The following is a 16,968-nucleotide window of genomic DNA, read 5'->3' as shown; positions in this document are numbered from 1 at the left end:
ACATGTGATTCGGGTATATTTTTAAAGATGATCGCTGAAGACCTGATTCTTGAACAGGCTGCAGATCTTTGTCCCGTCCCGGAGTCTTATTCCGACGTCTAACTTTGAGGATCACCCGCTGGGACAGAAGTCCGTTGTGACCCATGGGATTGAGGCCGGTGGCGCTAGTCCTATGCACCGATGACCTTACCATGTGTCTCACGCAGAACGCCACATTATCCAAACTGAAGTAGACAAGATGCTAACTAAAAGTGTAATTGAGCCCTTTTCGAGTTCTTGGGCATCGTCGGTTGTCTTGGTCAAAAAGAAGGATGGCAGCTGGCGATTTTGTGTCGGTTACCATCAACTGAACCAGATCGTGAAAAAGGATGTTTACCCTCTCCTGTGGAATGATGATGCTCTCGACTGCCTTCACAGATCGAAATACTTCACAATTGACTTCAGATCCGGTCAATGGCAGATTTCGGTGGATAAAATCAACCGTGAAAAGAGTGCTCTCGTTACACCAGATGGCCTTAACCATTTTAAGGTTATGCCTTTCAGACTTTGCAATGCTACAGCAACTTCCAAAAGATTGATAGACTAGCTCCTTCAGGGCTATAAGTTATCTGGACCATGTCATCGTGTTTTCCCTTACGTTTGACAGCCACCTCAGCCGCTTGGCTGCTATTCTTGAAATCTTTAGGGAGGCTGGCCTTCAACTTAACTCTTCGAAGTGCCATTTTGGACCCCGCAAGGTCAAAGTTCTTGGTCACCCTGTCAGTGCTGCCGGTATACATCCTGATCCTGATAAGAATCATGCAGTGAAGAACGTTCCTATACCCTGCTTAGCAAAAGATGTGCGCAGCTTCATGGGCTTATACTCCTATTATTGTTAATTTGGTAAAACATTTGCAGATATCGCCCGGCCACTGACTGACCTTCTCAAGAAGGACACTGCGTTCTTTTGGGGCCATGAACAAGCCGATGCCTTCTACACCCTCATCCACTTGTTAAAAAAAATTAAATTAAATTATGGGGTTTTACATGCCAAAACCACTTTCTGATTATGAGGCACGCCATAGTGGAGGACTCCGGAAATTTGACCACCTGGGGTTCTTTAACGTGCACCTAAATCTAAGTACACAGGTGTTTTCGCATTTTGCCCCCACCGAAATGCGGCCGCCTTGGCCGGGATTCGATCCCGCGACCTCGTGCTCAGCAGCCTAACACCATAGCCACTGAGCAACCACGGCGGGTCTCATCCACTTGTTGACAACGCCTCTGATATTAGGCCACTTTGATCCTCTGCACAAATTAAAGTTCGCACAGACGCCAGTGGCCATGGCATAGGTGCTGACCTCTCCCAACAGCAAAATGGAGTCGAGCGCACCAGTGCTTACACCAGTCACCTCTTGTCCCCTTCAGAGCACAATTTTTCTATCAGAGAGTGCGAGTGCCTCGCTCTGGTGAGGGCAGTGTCTAAATTTCGCCCTTGCTAGTTTGGCTGCCCATTTTCTGTCATCACGGACCCCCTTACTCTGTGCTGGCTATCATCACTGAAAGACCCGACTGGCCACCTTGATCGCTGGGCACTCAGACTTCAGGAGTATTCTTTCATTGTGGTTTACAAGTCCAGCTGCTTACATCTGGACGCCGACAGCTTGTCTCGTCATCCCGTCAATCATCCAGACAATGAGAAACAGGATGCCAACACTTGCCTTCTGGCCATTTCTGACTTTTGCGACATTGTTAATGAGCAGCGAAAGGAGAACTGTCTCCGGCGGATCATTGAGCACTTGACTTCAGGACAGCCAGATCGTTCAACCAGCATGCTTGTGCTCCATGACGACATTCTTATCGATGCAACATCAGCTCTGATGAACCAGATTTACTGCTAGTTGCCCCTTGTCATCTGTTCTACTTACTTGCTGAGCTCCACAACGCACCCACTGCCGGACACCTTGACACCTCCTGCACTTAGGACAGAGTTCAACGTCGCTTCTTCTGGCCAGGCCTTTGCAGTTCTGTGCGACATTACATTGCAGCTTGTGACCCCTGCCAGTGTCGAAAGCGGCCATGTGCGCAACCTGCTGGCCACCTTCATCCAATTGATTTTCCCACGGAGCCTTTCTTCCGTGTCGGCAGAACCTTCTTCGCCCCTTCGCCATATCCATGAAACGGAAGAAATGGACAGCCGTTGCCACAGACTATGTGACGTGCTATGCCCTTACATGTGCCCTGCCCACCATCTGTGCTACAGATGTAGCAGACTTTTTACTTCAAGACGTGATTCTTCAACATGGCATGCCAAGGCAGCTGCCGACAGATCGTGGTCACTACTTCCTGTCCCAAGTTGTCGAAGACGTGCTTCATTTCTGCTCCACCAAACGCAAGCTCACAACCACATATCACCCACAAACAAACTGAGTGACTGAATTGCACCCTTACAGAGATGCTGTCTAGGTAGGTTTCAGCAAACCACCGCAATTTGGACAGCACTTTGCCCTATATGACATGTGTACGATTCGTCACGTCATGATACTACTGGTTTCTCGCCTTTCTATCTTTTGTTTAGTTGCCATCTCACTTTAGCTTTTGACACCTTGCTACAGCCAAACCTCATTAATACGTAGTCGGCCGGGAATTACATATATGTACACACTAAACGATGTACGAATCAACTGCCTATGCCAGTTTAGAAGCTGCTTACTGGCCAGAAAAGAACTACATCACGATGCTCTCAAACACACACACTGAGACAGGCTTTATTTCTGGTTAAGCAGCAAAAGATCGGCGATCATCACTTGCCGCCGTAGTGGCCTTGCCATGACATCTTTGAACTTGGCAAGTCGGCGAGCGAGTTTGTCCACAAGGCCCCGCTTCTATGTGAAAGCTCGCATGACGCTCAAAGCCCGTGCCACGTCAGACAATGAAGGGCCGTCGTCCATTTCCACATCGTCGTTCCGATCATTATATGTTCTGATCATTATGACGTTCTGATCATTATAAGCCATTATTGCTCATTAGTGCCTTATCCATCCGTGTTAAACCATTATGAACCATGATCAAACGTACACCGGCGGTGCCTGTGTATATGGCATGGCCATGCAGACCGTATCTTGAAAACGATCTGCGATGCAGACAGAGAGTGCCGACTGCTCTGCGTTTCCGCCGCTGCGCGCTGAAGAGAGACACGTGGGCTCACATCTCGAAAGCGATCTGCAAAACGGGCAGGGTGCGGCTTGTGCCGAGAGCTTCGTGGGCGCTGTGTTCTCGCCACCTCGTTCGCATTGAAGCAACAGGCAGCGTGAAGGTACAGTTCGCTGCTGCGAGCTTTACATTGAAAGCTGTTGTCCTACAGTATGGTCGGACGGAGGGACATTTTTCTCATTGGGTAAGCATTTAAAAAATTTTAGCTGCTTCGCGGTTACTACTTGAATTGAATTCAATTGGGTTCGACGGCGACAGCGAATTCGCACCCCTACTGGCAGCTTCTTCGCGTTACCGGAAGCGAATCTCGGAGGCCATGCTTTCTTGCGCTGAAATTGGCAACAGCTGCATGAGCAGGAACCACATCATGGTGGCCATGTTTAAACATCATTCGTAAGAGCTATCGGACGATAACTTGCTGCCAAGGAGGGGTCTTTTCCCTGCTTCAGGACAGGAACCACAATCGCCTCTTTCCATGTAGATGGGAGGTATCCCGCAGCCCAAATAGTGTTGGAAGGTGTGAGTAGTGTAACTTGTGTGTCAGTATGTAAGTTTCTGATCATATCATACATGACTCTGTCAGGTCCCGGTGCAGTGCTTTTGCATGTGTTCAAGGCAGCTCTCAACTCGGCAATACTGAAAGGCCGGTTATAGGGTTCATTCTGTCTGGATTTTCTAATTATTGGCTTATATTCTTCTATTTGTTTATATTTGAGAAAGGACTGAGAATAATGAGTTGAGCTTGACACGCTCTCAAAGTGCTCCCCAAGTGAGTCTGCCTGAACTTGCAGGGTATCGTCTTGTGTGTTTACCAGAGGGAGTGATTGTGCTGGTCGCCCTCTTATCTTAATAACCCTGTTCCAGACTTTGGCCTCATCTGTGTACGAGTTGATGCCAGATAAAAACTTCTGCCAGCTTTCTCTTCTGGCCTGTCGGCGGGTTCGCCTGTCTTGGGACTTGACTTTTTTAAAGTTGATAAGATTCTCCTCAGTGGGAGAAGCGCGTAGCAACCCCCATGCCCTGTTCTGTTTGTTACGAGCGATCCTACAATCGTCGTTCCACCACGGGACACGCCGTTTGCACGCCAAGCCATTTATTTCTGATATGCATTTAGATGCGACATCTATTATGAAGGCTGTAAAGAACTCAACAGCAGCATAAATTCCTAACGAAGCTATGTCAGACCATGAGATACTAGTAAGAAATCGAAATTTCTCCCAATCAGCTGTCTCAATCTTCCACCTAGGAGCCTGTGGTGGATATTCGTTTTCTTTCGGTGATCTTAGCAGTATAGGGAAGTGGTCGCTGCCGTAAGGGTTGTCGGTAACTTCCCATTCAAGTTCAGGCAGTATGGACGGGGAAACTATGCTCAGATCAATTGAAGAAAAGGTATTGTTTGCAAGACAGTAATAAGCGGGTTTCTTCTTATTCAGAAGGCACACACCAGAAGAAAAAAGGAACTGTTCAACAAGACGACCTCGTGCGTCTGTACGAGAGTCGCCCCACAGGGAGCTGTGCGCATTGAAATCGCCAAGAACAACATAAGGTTCTGGCAATTGATCTATAAAGGATTGAAATTCATGTTTCGTTAATTTGTAGTGTGGGGGTACGTAAAGCGAGCAAATGGTGACGAGTTTATTTAGAAGAAGAGCTTGAACCGCCACTGCTTCAAGGGGCGTTTGTAGCTGTAAACGCTGACAGGAAATACTTTTATGAATAAAAATGGCAACACCGCCTGATGATACGACAGCATCATCGCGATCTTTGCGAAACTTGACATACGGTCGGAGAAAGTTTGTGTTGTGGTTTTAAGTGTGTTTCCTGTAGACACAGCACTTTTGGATTGTGTTTTTGGATAAGCTCTTGCAAGTCATCAAGGTTGCTAAGAAGACCTCTGACGTTCCATTGAATAATTTGTGTATCCATATTGAATGTAAATAAGTGCTGTGTGTATGGAAACGAAGGTGATGCCTTACGTTACAGAGCTCTTTCGAGGCCCTGTAACGGGGGTTCTGCCCTTTCTGGAGCGTTCGAGGGAGCCTCGCCGCTCCTTAGGCGCTTGCTGCGCCTTGAGGACAGGTGTAGTGTCCATTGCCTCTTGTGAGGCGCCGGACACATGCTCTTGCGAGCGGGAAGTTACCTGCGAAGGTCCCATTTGGATGGCAAGACCCCTGCGCCCACCAGCCCGGAGGTTGATGGGGCTCCCTGAGGGATTTGGCTACACCGGCTGTTGCCAGCGCTGGAAGGGGCCGGGGAGGTTGGGGCAGCCTCAGCTGCGCCCACCTTTGGGGTCGGTGGCCCCGTCTGCGGGGTTGACGGAGCAGTGCTAGCTGCAACCGCCGTGGGGGCAGATGGCGTAACAGCCGCCGGAGGCCGTTGTGACGCTGCCCCCTGACGCGCCACATCGGCGAAGGTTTTCTTGGGCAGGTACGACACCCACCTGCATGCCTCCTTGAATGAGATATTCTCTTTTACTTTGATCGTTACGATTTCTTTTTCTTTCTTCCAGGAGGGGCACGACCACGAGTATGCAGCGTGCTCCCCGTCACAGTTTGCACAGTGGAGAGCGTTCTCACAAGCTTCAGAGGTGTGTTCTTGAACACTGCATTTTGCACAAGTTTGGCGGCCTCGGCAGCTCTGCGAGCTGTGACCGAAGCGCTGGCATTTGAAACATCGGAGTGGGTTTGGCACGTACGGCCTAACACGGAGCTTGATGTACCCAGCCTCGATTGATTCCAGCAAGATACTTGATCCGAAAGTAATTATTAGGTGCTTAGTCTGAATCTCTTTACCATCCCGCCTCATCTTAATTCTTCTGACATTGATCACATTTTGTTCGCTGAAGCCCTCCAGGAGTTCCGCTTCAGTGAGCTCAAGCAAATCATCATCTGACACAACACCACGGGTGGTGTTCATTGTACGGTGCAGGGTTACTGTTATGGGGGTCTCCCCAAATGACACTAGTTGCGGTAGTTTCTCATATTGTTTTACATCGCGGAGCTCCAAGAAGAGGTCGCCGCTTGCCATCCTCGACACCTTGTAACCTGGACCAAAAACATCAGTCAGGGCCTTTGAAACACGGAATGGTGAAATGTTTTGCACTGCTTTGTTTGGCTTTTCGGAATGAATAACGTGGAAGCGGGGAAAATTCTGGGTTTGGCATCCAAAAAACTTGAAGACATCTTCGGTGCGCCCTCATTTCTGAGGGCGATCAGCAAGGGAGGGGAAAGAAGTTTCCATGAAAAATGTATACATTCGGCAACAGCGCCGACCGCCCACCACGGAGCCCAACGAGGGGACGCGGCAGAGCTTGCATACAAGTCTGCACGATGCCAGTCGTACGCCGTCACTATAACCGAATATGGTGTACCCAAGGTTGGATAGCCACACAGGGTTAACCCTTGCCGCCAGGAGAAAGGAAGTAAAAAGAAGAGGGAAGGAGACAGGAAAGGTCAAAAAGTGGGAGATAAAGACGAAGATTCGAGGAGGGAGAGACAGGAAAAGGCGACTGCCGATGTCCTCCAGGTGGGTCAGCCTGCAGGTGCCGTCTATGTGAAGCCGAGGCCGAAGAGGTGTGTTGCCTCCGCCGGGGGGCCTTAAAGGTCCAAACACCCAGCATTGGCTCAACCCCCAGGATCCCCTTTTCCCCAGACACGGCTAAGCCGCGCACGGCTACACGCGGGAGGGTCCAACCCTCGTGTGCTCGGGTCCATGGTGTCGCAACACACCAAACGCCTGCTGACGCAGACGCCCCTGTGGGGGCGACTACATTTAAACCACAATTACACATTAAGCGGGTACATATTAAATAGGTTTGACCGTACTTTTGTTGCTGCAACCTACCACAGATTACGCCCATGACGCCATTGGACAGCTCGTATGGCTTGCCAGATTGCCTTTAAGCCTTTGATTGACTTACAGCGGCTCAAGCATCACAAAAGACCCGTTAGGACAATCGCCACCGGAACCTTCAGTTCACTCCCAGAAATCTTGGTCTTTTGTAGACTCCACAAGTCACCAAGTCGGCCTGTCCGAAAAACTGCTGTCATGCTATATTGGGCCCTACTGGGTATTGCTACAATTAGGTCAGTTAATTTACGAAATCGCCCTTGTTGAAGACACGGCGTCCTTGTCCCAGCTACGAAATTACGTCATCCGCATGTCCAGTTTAAACCCGTGCTGCTCATCTAGTTCACTATTTTTCCAACAAGTGCCAAGACAGCGCTCCAGCCCCCGAGGGTTATGTTGCAGTGCATTTGGGCAGGACTGTGTGTGCAAGAGGGAGACCAGGTGGTGATGGTGGTGGTAAGCTTTATTGAAAAGGGGAAGGGTAAAGGGGGACGTGGATGAGGGATCGGGCTCAAGTAAGGCCCTGGGCCTGCTTGGCCTTCTCCGCCCAGTCCACCAGTTCAAGCTTTCGGTCGACGTCCCCGGAACTGAGCCAGGCTGTCCAGTCAGTCTCGCTGCTGATGGGGGGATGAGAAAACGGGAGCAAGGTGCATTCCCACATTATGTGTGTGAATGTTTCTGCTTGTGAACATAGCCTACATTGGTCGCTTTCCTTGCCCCCTGTGATTTTGTTAATGTACTATGGGTGTGGGTATGTGTTTGTCTGGAGTCGCCTAAACAGGACCGCTTGTGTTTTATCGAGTTTCTTGGCCAGTGGTGGGAGTGCGTGATGTCTCAAGCGATACCTATGGGCTATTTCATGATAAGTCTCGCAGGGTTGCTCGTGGGAGACAAGGAGGAAGTGGTAGACTGTCTCCTGGAGCTGTGACCTTTGTACCAGCGTGTGCAAGTACCACAAACTTTTCCCCATGTAAATAGTTGTACATACATTTGTGCATCAGGCTTCCTCTTCATGACATTATGTTATTCACCGTATATCAGATATAACGATGAGAATTTTGCCTTCAGGATGGCGCTTTACATGCAGAATAATCATGACATTTGTGTTGCTTAATTCTCCTTAAACGAATGATACCGAGACAGGGTGAAAAGTTTGGCTGCGCAAGTTCACATCTGTTGCCATTACTACACAGCACGTCTTGCCACCAGCCCACGCGCCGATTACGAAAGCCACGGAGGGCATCGCAAGTTGGCGCAGCTTGCCACAAGATGGCATTAGCTGCTTCCCGTTCGCATTGCCCACAGTCATGCTCCGCGCTTCACAAAAGAAAAGAGAAAGAAAGAAAGAAAAGCACAAGAAGAAGAAAAGTGGCAAATTTGATTTCATAACTACAGAATGTGTTCGACAGTTTTTTTTTTTTCTTTAACGGCAGTCCAGATATAGTGCTGAACAGTTGTAATGATAGGATTTTTCATTCTTCTTGATATCCTTATAAGTGGACTGCACTGTATTACATAATCACATCGTCATCAATTGTGATGCATTCATCAGCCGTTGCATCTCCTGCTTTTTTACACATATCGTACAGATTGAGCGATTCCTGGAGCAGTGCTGCAGGGCTGTAAAGCTCGCCGACATCAGCACATTCGTCAAATGTGTTGTTAGCGCTACTGTTAGCGATAGCGCAGATCACAGGTCAGTGGCGTGTGCGAAGAGCAGTGGCAGCAGCACTATGTGGCATTCATTGTAAAGCAACAAATTAGCCATCAGAGTCGCCTAAATTCCTTGTACTGGTCATTGTTGTAGAGGCTTTCGCAATACATATGAGAGGTAGCACGACAGCAATTCAACTGGGACATAATCAATCCTTAGGTCGCTTCATCGTAGAGGTGTTCGTTATAAAGGCGTTTGACTGTATTTATTAAAAATATTCTGTGGCAGAAACCACAGTTCTGTGGCTCTATTACTGGAAGAGATGGAGACCACTTGCAAGACAAATTGCGAGAGTGATGGTAGCTTTTTAACAAAATTAAACTAATGTACTTTGCAGCTAATCACTTCAGAACACATGCTACAATTGCAGATTTGAAGCCATGCAATAACCAAGCTAAAACCCACTTAGTAGAAATCCTGTGCTTTACAGCAGTTTTTGACAGACATAGTATTTTCTGTATTTGTAGAGAAATTCCTGGGTGTACCAGTTATCACTTAGCCCTGTGTAAAATTGAGTGTTGATAAGTGTTAACTACAATATCGATACACTGCTGATCTCTATCATGGTCAAGCCTGCTCGAATGTGCCATGTGGTGGTGCAGCCAGCTCATCAGCAAAAATGAAATCGTGTGCAGTAGACTTCCATTAAGTTGACTCCAGTTAATTCAATTTTTCGGTTAATCTGATCCCAACTGACGGTCCCGGCTGGCGCCTATGCATTTCTATTGGCTTAAACTTTAGTTATTTTGGTCCTAAAATTGGCCTTCGCCAGATAATTCGAACTTTACCAGTCCGCACGAAGGCACCTGAGCCCTATAATGACCCCAGATAGCGACCCCTTCAGTGGCAGTGGAAGTCTTGGCAGAGCTTAGAGAACAGTGAATGCATCAATCACACATACTCTCTCACTGAAAACACCTATTTTTGGCCTGCCCTGGGAAGATATTCAACCAATAACCGTAGCTCACAATGTTTTATTACAGCGTTTACGTTATTATAATGCATTCCTTTCTTCTATTTAAAGAAAATTAGGCCAAATATTGCCACCGTGGTGCAATCGAGCACAATACCAAAAGTGCCTTAGCAATAGTTGTATACTTTACTGCATGCATAACCTGGATGTATTGCGGCAGAGCTGACTAAAAAAACTGTGTGGCAAAGCTGATTTTAGGAAACCAACCACCACTGTGCAACAATATTCTAGCTGAAAAATTGGGTGCGGGTTAGATTTCTATTTCGTTTAGGAGCTTTAATGTCATTCCTACGTTAGTACTCTACATTAGACACATAAAAAGCGGGTGCGTGTTTGATTCGGGGGCGTTATGGAATAGGGGAAATAATGTCATATGAATTAGTGGTTTGTTTTGGCGTTTTTAATGCGCAGCTCTCAGGCACCCATTCCTGGGTTGAGTATTGCCGTCCCTGAGTGTAACAGCACAAACACGCTCGTGCCACTGCCTGCGCATTCATCGTCGTCAACTTCCACAGCTGGCTCTGATGCTGCTCATCATGCCAGCGTTCCCGTACTACCCCTTCCTCTGTGATGGCACTGACAGCACTGGCCCACTGCCCGTCGGTGCAGTGATTTATGTCTCAAATTCTTTGCCTCAATATATCACGAAATGAAAACGTGGATACAGCTGCGCTCAAATTTTCCATTAGGGAGTATCATAATCGTGGGACATTTTTTCTGCACCTTGTTCAATTCGACCCGCAGGATAATTCAGTCTATTTCGTCACTCCCGTCAGGGCCAATTCGCAGAAGCCAACTGCAGCAATACTGTCTGTGGACACTCATGCAAGCACAATTTGGGGTACGGACGTCATCGCTTGCGACTAGTTTGAGCATTTAGCACAAATGTACCAACGCCACGAAGCAGCAGTAGCAACAGTATAACCAAACATCTGACCAGCACAAGTTAACAGCTGGACATCACCTCTTGTCTTGGTTGTTTGATTCTTCTCGCACCTTGAGCAGCATGTCGAGCAGAGTCCTGATCTGTAGGCACAGAGAAAAGAGTGATCACAATTATGGTGATCAGCACTCAAAATAACTGTAAGGCAAGCCACAATTGCCAAAACTAAGTGAGAAAAATGAGCAAACAGTTGTCAGATAGGAGATGCTAGGACAATGAGAGAGTCATGAAACAGCAATATCGGTGCAAAGTATTCTTCAAAAACCATCAACGATGATTGTCAATATGAGCGAATAGCCAAGTGCTTCTAGAAAGCTATTTGGTTTATTAACTCTTCATTGACGACTGTTACCTCCAGGCAACATAGCAGATGAATTTTTTTTTTCTGGCTGAGTTTTGTACTAAGTTTCTGGCTAAATGTCTTTGGCCAACACTAAACGACAGGCCGCAAGCGTCATTTGTTGGTTTATAGCAGGAACACAGGACGAGGAAGCAATTCGCCACGCGACTCTCTTTCTTTCGAAAGTAAGGGCAGAGGATAGAGACCGATGCAAGATCTCCAGCTGCAGGGGTATCACACACGTGATGCAAAACAAATGAAATCTACGCCTACGGAACACACGTGACGGGAACTGGCTGTACAAATATCAAACAAAGCCATAGGTGGCTGAGGGTGAAGCCTACTTCCAAGTTTCCACCTGGTGCTGCACCCCCCCCCCCACCATTGTTGCTGAAAAAGTTTCACAAAATATTTTTTGTGTTCATTCATCAGGCTTACTCTCAATGTCTTTTGCATATTTACATAGCAAATAAATTTTTTGGGGGTGTAGTACTTATATGTGCCGTCATTAGGAGGAAGCTTTAGTTCAAGCCCAACTCCGACGCGGCCTATTCAAATACATGTAAAACAGGAACATTTTTCTGAGATAACCCCTGGACCGATTTTATTGAAATTTGTTGCACTTGAGAGACAAAATTAAATTCTAGTGACTGTTGGAAGCAAAATTTCGATTTACGGCATAAATTTTCTTAACAGAATTTTCAAAAATTCAGAAGTTACAAAATATAGAAGCACGAAGTTTACAAATTAATAGCTCTGCAACAAAAACAGTTACAGCGGTTCTGTAAATGGCATCCATTAGATCATTCAAAGCAGACAAATTCGATATGTCAATTTATAATTCATTACGTTGTGTACAAGGGTTCTGCAAAAGCTGTATTTCCATATTACTAAATTTTTTGAGATTAATGTGTAACATAAATTTTGTCCGCTTTAGATGTACTATTGGGTGCACTTCACAGAATTGTGGTATCATTTATATTGTCACTGCTGAGTCACAGGGTTGTAAATTTGATAGTTTAGTTCTCTTAAAATTTTTTTATTTTTGCCAATCTTTAATAAAAAATTGATGATCTAAATAAAAAATTGGAAACCAACAGTCACTAGATTTCAAGTTCTTTTTTAAATGCAACAAACCGAGATAAACGAATTCTCCTTCTACATGTATTTAGATAGGAGCACCCGAGCTAAAGCTTCTTCTTAAAGGGTTAAAGTAGCAATGAAGTGCTTGATGGTATGTAGTGTATTCGTTGCAGTGAAGATAATTAGGTAGCATTTGCTGTTTCATTATGTGATTTTGTAGAGAACAGTGCCATCAAACAGCAAATCTGTGAGAACTTCATCATGGAATAAAGACGCCGGTCCATGTCAGTTCCAGGGCTGCCAGCTGGTTTTTGGGTTGCACCAAAGAGAGCTCCACTCTTTATCAAGCAAATCCAGCAAGGGCACAAATCTGTAAGTTAATCTAACTGCTATGGTTCTGATGCTGAGCTAGCAAGAATAAATCATTCTTCTCCTTTTTAAGGATTGAATGAATGTTTGATGTTTAATGGCGCAAGGGCCAAGTACGACCAAAGAGCACCATGTCTGTGGTAATGAGTTTGCAGTGTAATTATGATTTCTATGAAGTTGGCGTGATGTGGCTGTAAAGGGGCCTTAAAAATAGTCACTCTACAGTGCGTAAAATCTGTATAGTAAGAATATGGCGATGACGTATGACATGTACTATGAACATTGAGATCCATTTCAAAAGAATGATACGATGTGTAAAATATATCAGGTTATAAGATTGGCTAGAGCACTACTGCCTCCTTAGAGCCCCTGAAACACAAGGGCCTGGAGGCATGTGCTATGCAAAACAATTATCGCAGCGGCATCCTATGGAGTGAAGATGCTCTACGAAGTTAATGAGCTTATAACATGTAGGACAACATCATTTAAGAAGTTGAGGACTGCCTTCGTGTTAAAAAGCGGTTCCTTACCAAGAAACATAGCTTGGTGTAGACGGATGTAATAACGGTATGCAAGCGGAAAATGTTTCTTTCTTTCTGTTTTGGCTTCCCGACACTCCAGCAGCACGTGGAGGGGACAGTCAGCCTCTCGCCGCATCTACCACAGGTTGGAGGTTCAATTCCAGTAAGCAGAAAATTATGGGTGCCAAATGTGTGTCCTATTCTGAGGCGACAGAATAGGACATCTGTTCACTGAGATCTTGTTGGGGAGGGCCAGAAACCTAACTGGGGCTTTATAACGTGCAGTTTGTTATTTGTTTGCGCGTCCCACGTGCACTGCCAGTGGTTTCGCAGTTTATTTCGTAAGAAAGGCCTCAGGTCTGTGACAGGCACATCTGCGGTAGGGGTGACAGCTTGCGATGTGATAGACGTGGCCATTTCGTCCACCAGAATGTTACCTTCGATTCCCCTATGGCCAGGTACCCAGCATATTATGATATTCTGGTTAGATGAGTACGCTTTTCCCAATACTGAATAGAGTTAATTAAATACAGGAATTTTTATGTTTGCTGAGTGACTTTAAGGCCTTCACGACGCTTAGAGAGTCTGTATAGATAGCTGCTTTTAGAAGTTTTGATTTCCTTATATGCTTTACAGCCGACAATAGTGCATAGGCCTCGGCCGTAAAGATGCTTGTTTCAGGATGCAGTACATCGGATTCCGAGAAGGATGGGCCGACGGCTTCATAGGATACCCCGGCTTTTGACTTCGAAGCGTCTGTGTAGAACTCTGCGCAGGAGTGCTTGCACTGAAGTTCTAGGAAATGCATTCTGATTTTGGCCTCAGGAGCGTGCTTTGTAACGTTTATAAAGGATATGTCACATTGTATCACCTGCCACTCCCAAGGAGGTAAGAGCTTGGTTAGGTGCATTAAGTGATGCTCGAGGAGTGGGACATGCATTTCATCGCTAAGCTCCTTCACACGCAGCGAGAAAGGCTGTCTTATAGACGGACGGTTGCGGAAAAGTGTAGCGCACGTCATATTGGTAACGGTACCAAAACATGGATGTTCAAGATTAGAGTGCACTTTAAGGAAATATGTAAAGCTGATGACTGCAAGTGAAGCGACCACTCATTCGATTAGGCATACAAGCTTTCAATCGGCCTTGTTCTGAAAGCGCACGTGGCTAAGCGGACACCTAGATAGTGAACAGGGTCTAGCATCTTTAGCACGCTCGAGGCGGCAGAGTTATATACCATGGCACCATAACCTAATTGTGACCGAATAAGGCTGAATAGAGATTCACTAAGCCCTTCCTGTCACTACCCCACGTAGTCTGGGATAGAAGTTTCATTAGGTTCATTGTTTTCAGACATTTTTCTTTAGGATGTTTAATGTGTGGGACGAAAGTGAGTCTATTGTCAAGTATAACACCTAGAAATTTGTGCTCTTTGTTTACGGGTATCTGTTGTCCACGCAGTTCTATGCAAGGATCTGGGATAAGTCCTCTCTTTCTTGTAAAAAGAACACACAAGCTTTTGTTAGGATTGATCTTAAATCCATTCTTGTCTGCCCACATTGAGACTTTGTTCAGGCCATGCTGTACCTGTCTCTCGCACACTGCGAGGTTACAGGATTTGAAAGCTATGTGTATGTCATCCACGTAGACAGAATAAAAGATTGCTGGTGGTAATGAAGCGCGAAGCGTGTTCATCTTCACGATGAAGAGTGTGCAGCTGAGAACGCCTCCTTGGGGTACACCAGTTTCTTGTGTAAAAGGACGTGACAGCACATTGCGAACTTTTACCCAGAAGGTACGATTGGACAAGTAGCTTTTTATTACGTTTAGCATATTACCATGAATGCCCATTTCTGACAAATCTCTCAAGATTCCGTAGCGCCATGTTGTATCGTCCGCCTTCTCCATATCGAGAAATATCGATAAGAAAAACTGTTTGTGTACAAATGCGTCATGGATATTTCCTTCAATAGGTACAAGGTGGTCGGTTGTGGAGCGCCCTTCTCGGAAGCCGCACTGATAGGGATCAAGCATTTTGTTCATTTCAAGGAAATGGATGAGTCGCCGATTAATCATTTTTTTCAAGTGCCTTACAAAGGCAACTTGCGAGGGCGATTTGGCGGTAACTTGCCACTGAGGAAGGATATTTGCCTTGTTTCAAAACATGAACCACAATGGCTTCTTTCCATGCAGTTGGAAGGTATCCTGCAGCCCAAATGGCGTTGAAAATTGTGAGTAGTGTAACTTGGGTGTCGTTGTGTAGGTTTTTCATCATTTCATACATGATTCTGTCAGATCCCGGTGCAGAGCTCTTGCATGATTTCAAGGCAGCTCTCAACTTGGCAACACTAAAGGGACAGTTGTACGGTTCATTCTGTGGACATTTTCTTATGAGTGGCTTACATTCTTCTATTTGTTTATATTTGAGAAAGGATTGCGAAGAATGGTTTGAACTTGACACGCTCTCAAAGTGCTCCCCAAGTGAGTCTGCCTGATCTTGCAGTGTATCGCCCTGTGCGTTTACCAAAGGGAGTGAATATGTTTGTCGCCCTCTAATTCTATTTACCCTGTTCCAGACATTGGCCTCATCTGTAAACGAGTTAATACTTGATAAAAAGTTCTGCCAGCTTTCTCTTCTGGCCTTTCGGCTGGTTCTCCTGCCTTGGGACTTTGCTTTTTTAAAGTTGATAAGATTCTCTGCAGTGGGGGAGGCGCGTAGCAGCCCCCACGCTTTGTTCTGTTTCTTACGAGCGATCCTACATTCGTCGTTCCACCACGGGACACGCCGTTTGCATGCCAAGCCACTTACTTCAGATATGCATTTAGATGCGGCATCTATAATGAATGCCGTAAAGTACTCCACAGCAGCATCAATTTCTAAAGAAGACATATCAGCCCATGAGATACTAGTAAGAGTTCGGAATTTCTCCCAATCGGCTGTATCGACGTTCCACCTAGGAGCCTGTGGTGGATATTCATTTTCTTTAGCTGATCTTAGTAGTATAGGGAAGTGGTCGCTGCCGCAAGGGTTGTTGGTGACTTCCCATTCAAGTTCAGGCAGTATAGACGGGGAAATTTTGCTAAGATCTATTGAAGAACAGGTTCTGTTTGCAAGAGAGTAATATGTGGGTTCCTTCTTATTCAGCAGGCACGCACCAGAAGAAAAAGGAACTGTTCAACAAGACGTCCTCGCGCATCTATACGTGGGTCGCCCCACAGGAAGTTGTGTGCATTGAAATCGCCAGGAACAACATAAGCTTCTGGAAATTCATCTATAAAGGACTGAAATTCATGTTTGCTTAGTTTATAATGTGGGGGAAAATAAAGCGAGGAAATAGTGATAAGTTTGTTTAGCAGAACAACTCGAACTGCCACTGCTTCGGGGGACGTTTGTAGCTGCAAACGTTGACATGCTATGCTTTTATGAATAACAATGATAACGCCGCCCAATGATGCGACAGCATCATCACGATCTTTGTGAAACGTAACATACTGTCGAAGACAGTTTGTGTGTTTCGGTTCTAAGTGTGTTTCCTGTAAACACAGCACTTTTGGATTGTGTTTGTGGATAAGTTCTTGCACATCAAGGTTTCTAAGAAGACCTCTGACATTCCATTGAATAATTTGTGTATCCATATTTAAAGCAAATTGGTGCTGTGTGTACGAAAACGGAAGTGATGCCTTAGTTTACAGAGCTCTTTCGAGGTCCTGTAACGGGGGTTTTGCCCTTTCTGAAGTGTTCGAGGGAGCCTCGTCGCTCCTTAGGCACTTGATGCGCCTTGGGGATAGGTGTAGTGTCCATTGCCTCTTGAGAGGCACTGGACACGTGCTCTTGCGAGCGAGGAGTTACCAGAGAGAGTCCCACCTTAGAGGGCAAGTCCCCTGCGCCCACCAGCCCGGAGGTCGATGGGGCTCCCTGAGGGATTTGGCTGCGCCGGCTGTTGCCAGCACTGGAAGGGGCCGGGGAGGTTGGGGCAGCCTTGGC

The 16,968-nt window shown here is 46.2% G+C and overlaps 1 protein-coding gene across 3 annotated transcripts in view; it reads right to left on the bottom strand.

The window, feature by feature from the left end:
* LOC126540270 (transcription termination factor 2-like) overlaps positions 1-16,968 on the bottom strand; it is a 109,766-nt gene that overhangs the window by 44,256 nt on the left and 48,542 nt on the right. For all 3 annotated transcript variants that reach the window (XR_011892886.1, XM_050187074.3, XM_050187075.3), the window contains exon 13: positions 10,693-10,754. Coding sequence is in view for 2 of the 3 variants with exons in the window: in XM_050187074.3 (XP_050043031.1) it covers positions 10,693-10,754 (62 nt within the window). In the remaining variant the exon portion in view is untranslated. The remainder of the gene's footprint in view (positions 1-10,692; positions 10,755-16,968) is intronic.

Source organism: Dermacentor andersoni, chromosome 2 (genome assembly GCF_023375885.2).
Source record: "Dermacentor andersoni chromosome 2, qqDerAnde1_hic_scaffold, whole genome shotgun sequence".
Taxonomy (NCBI): domain Eukaryota; kingdom Metazoa; phylum Arthropoda; class Arachnida; order Ixodida; family Ixodidae; genus Dermacentor; species Dermacentor andersoni.
Note: the sequence above shows the minus strand (reverse complement) of the source record. Positions and strands in the feature narration are given on the sequence as shown.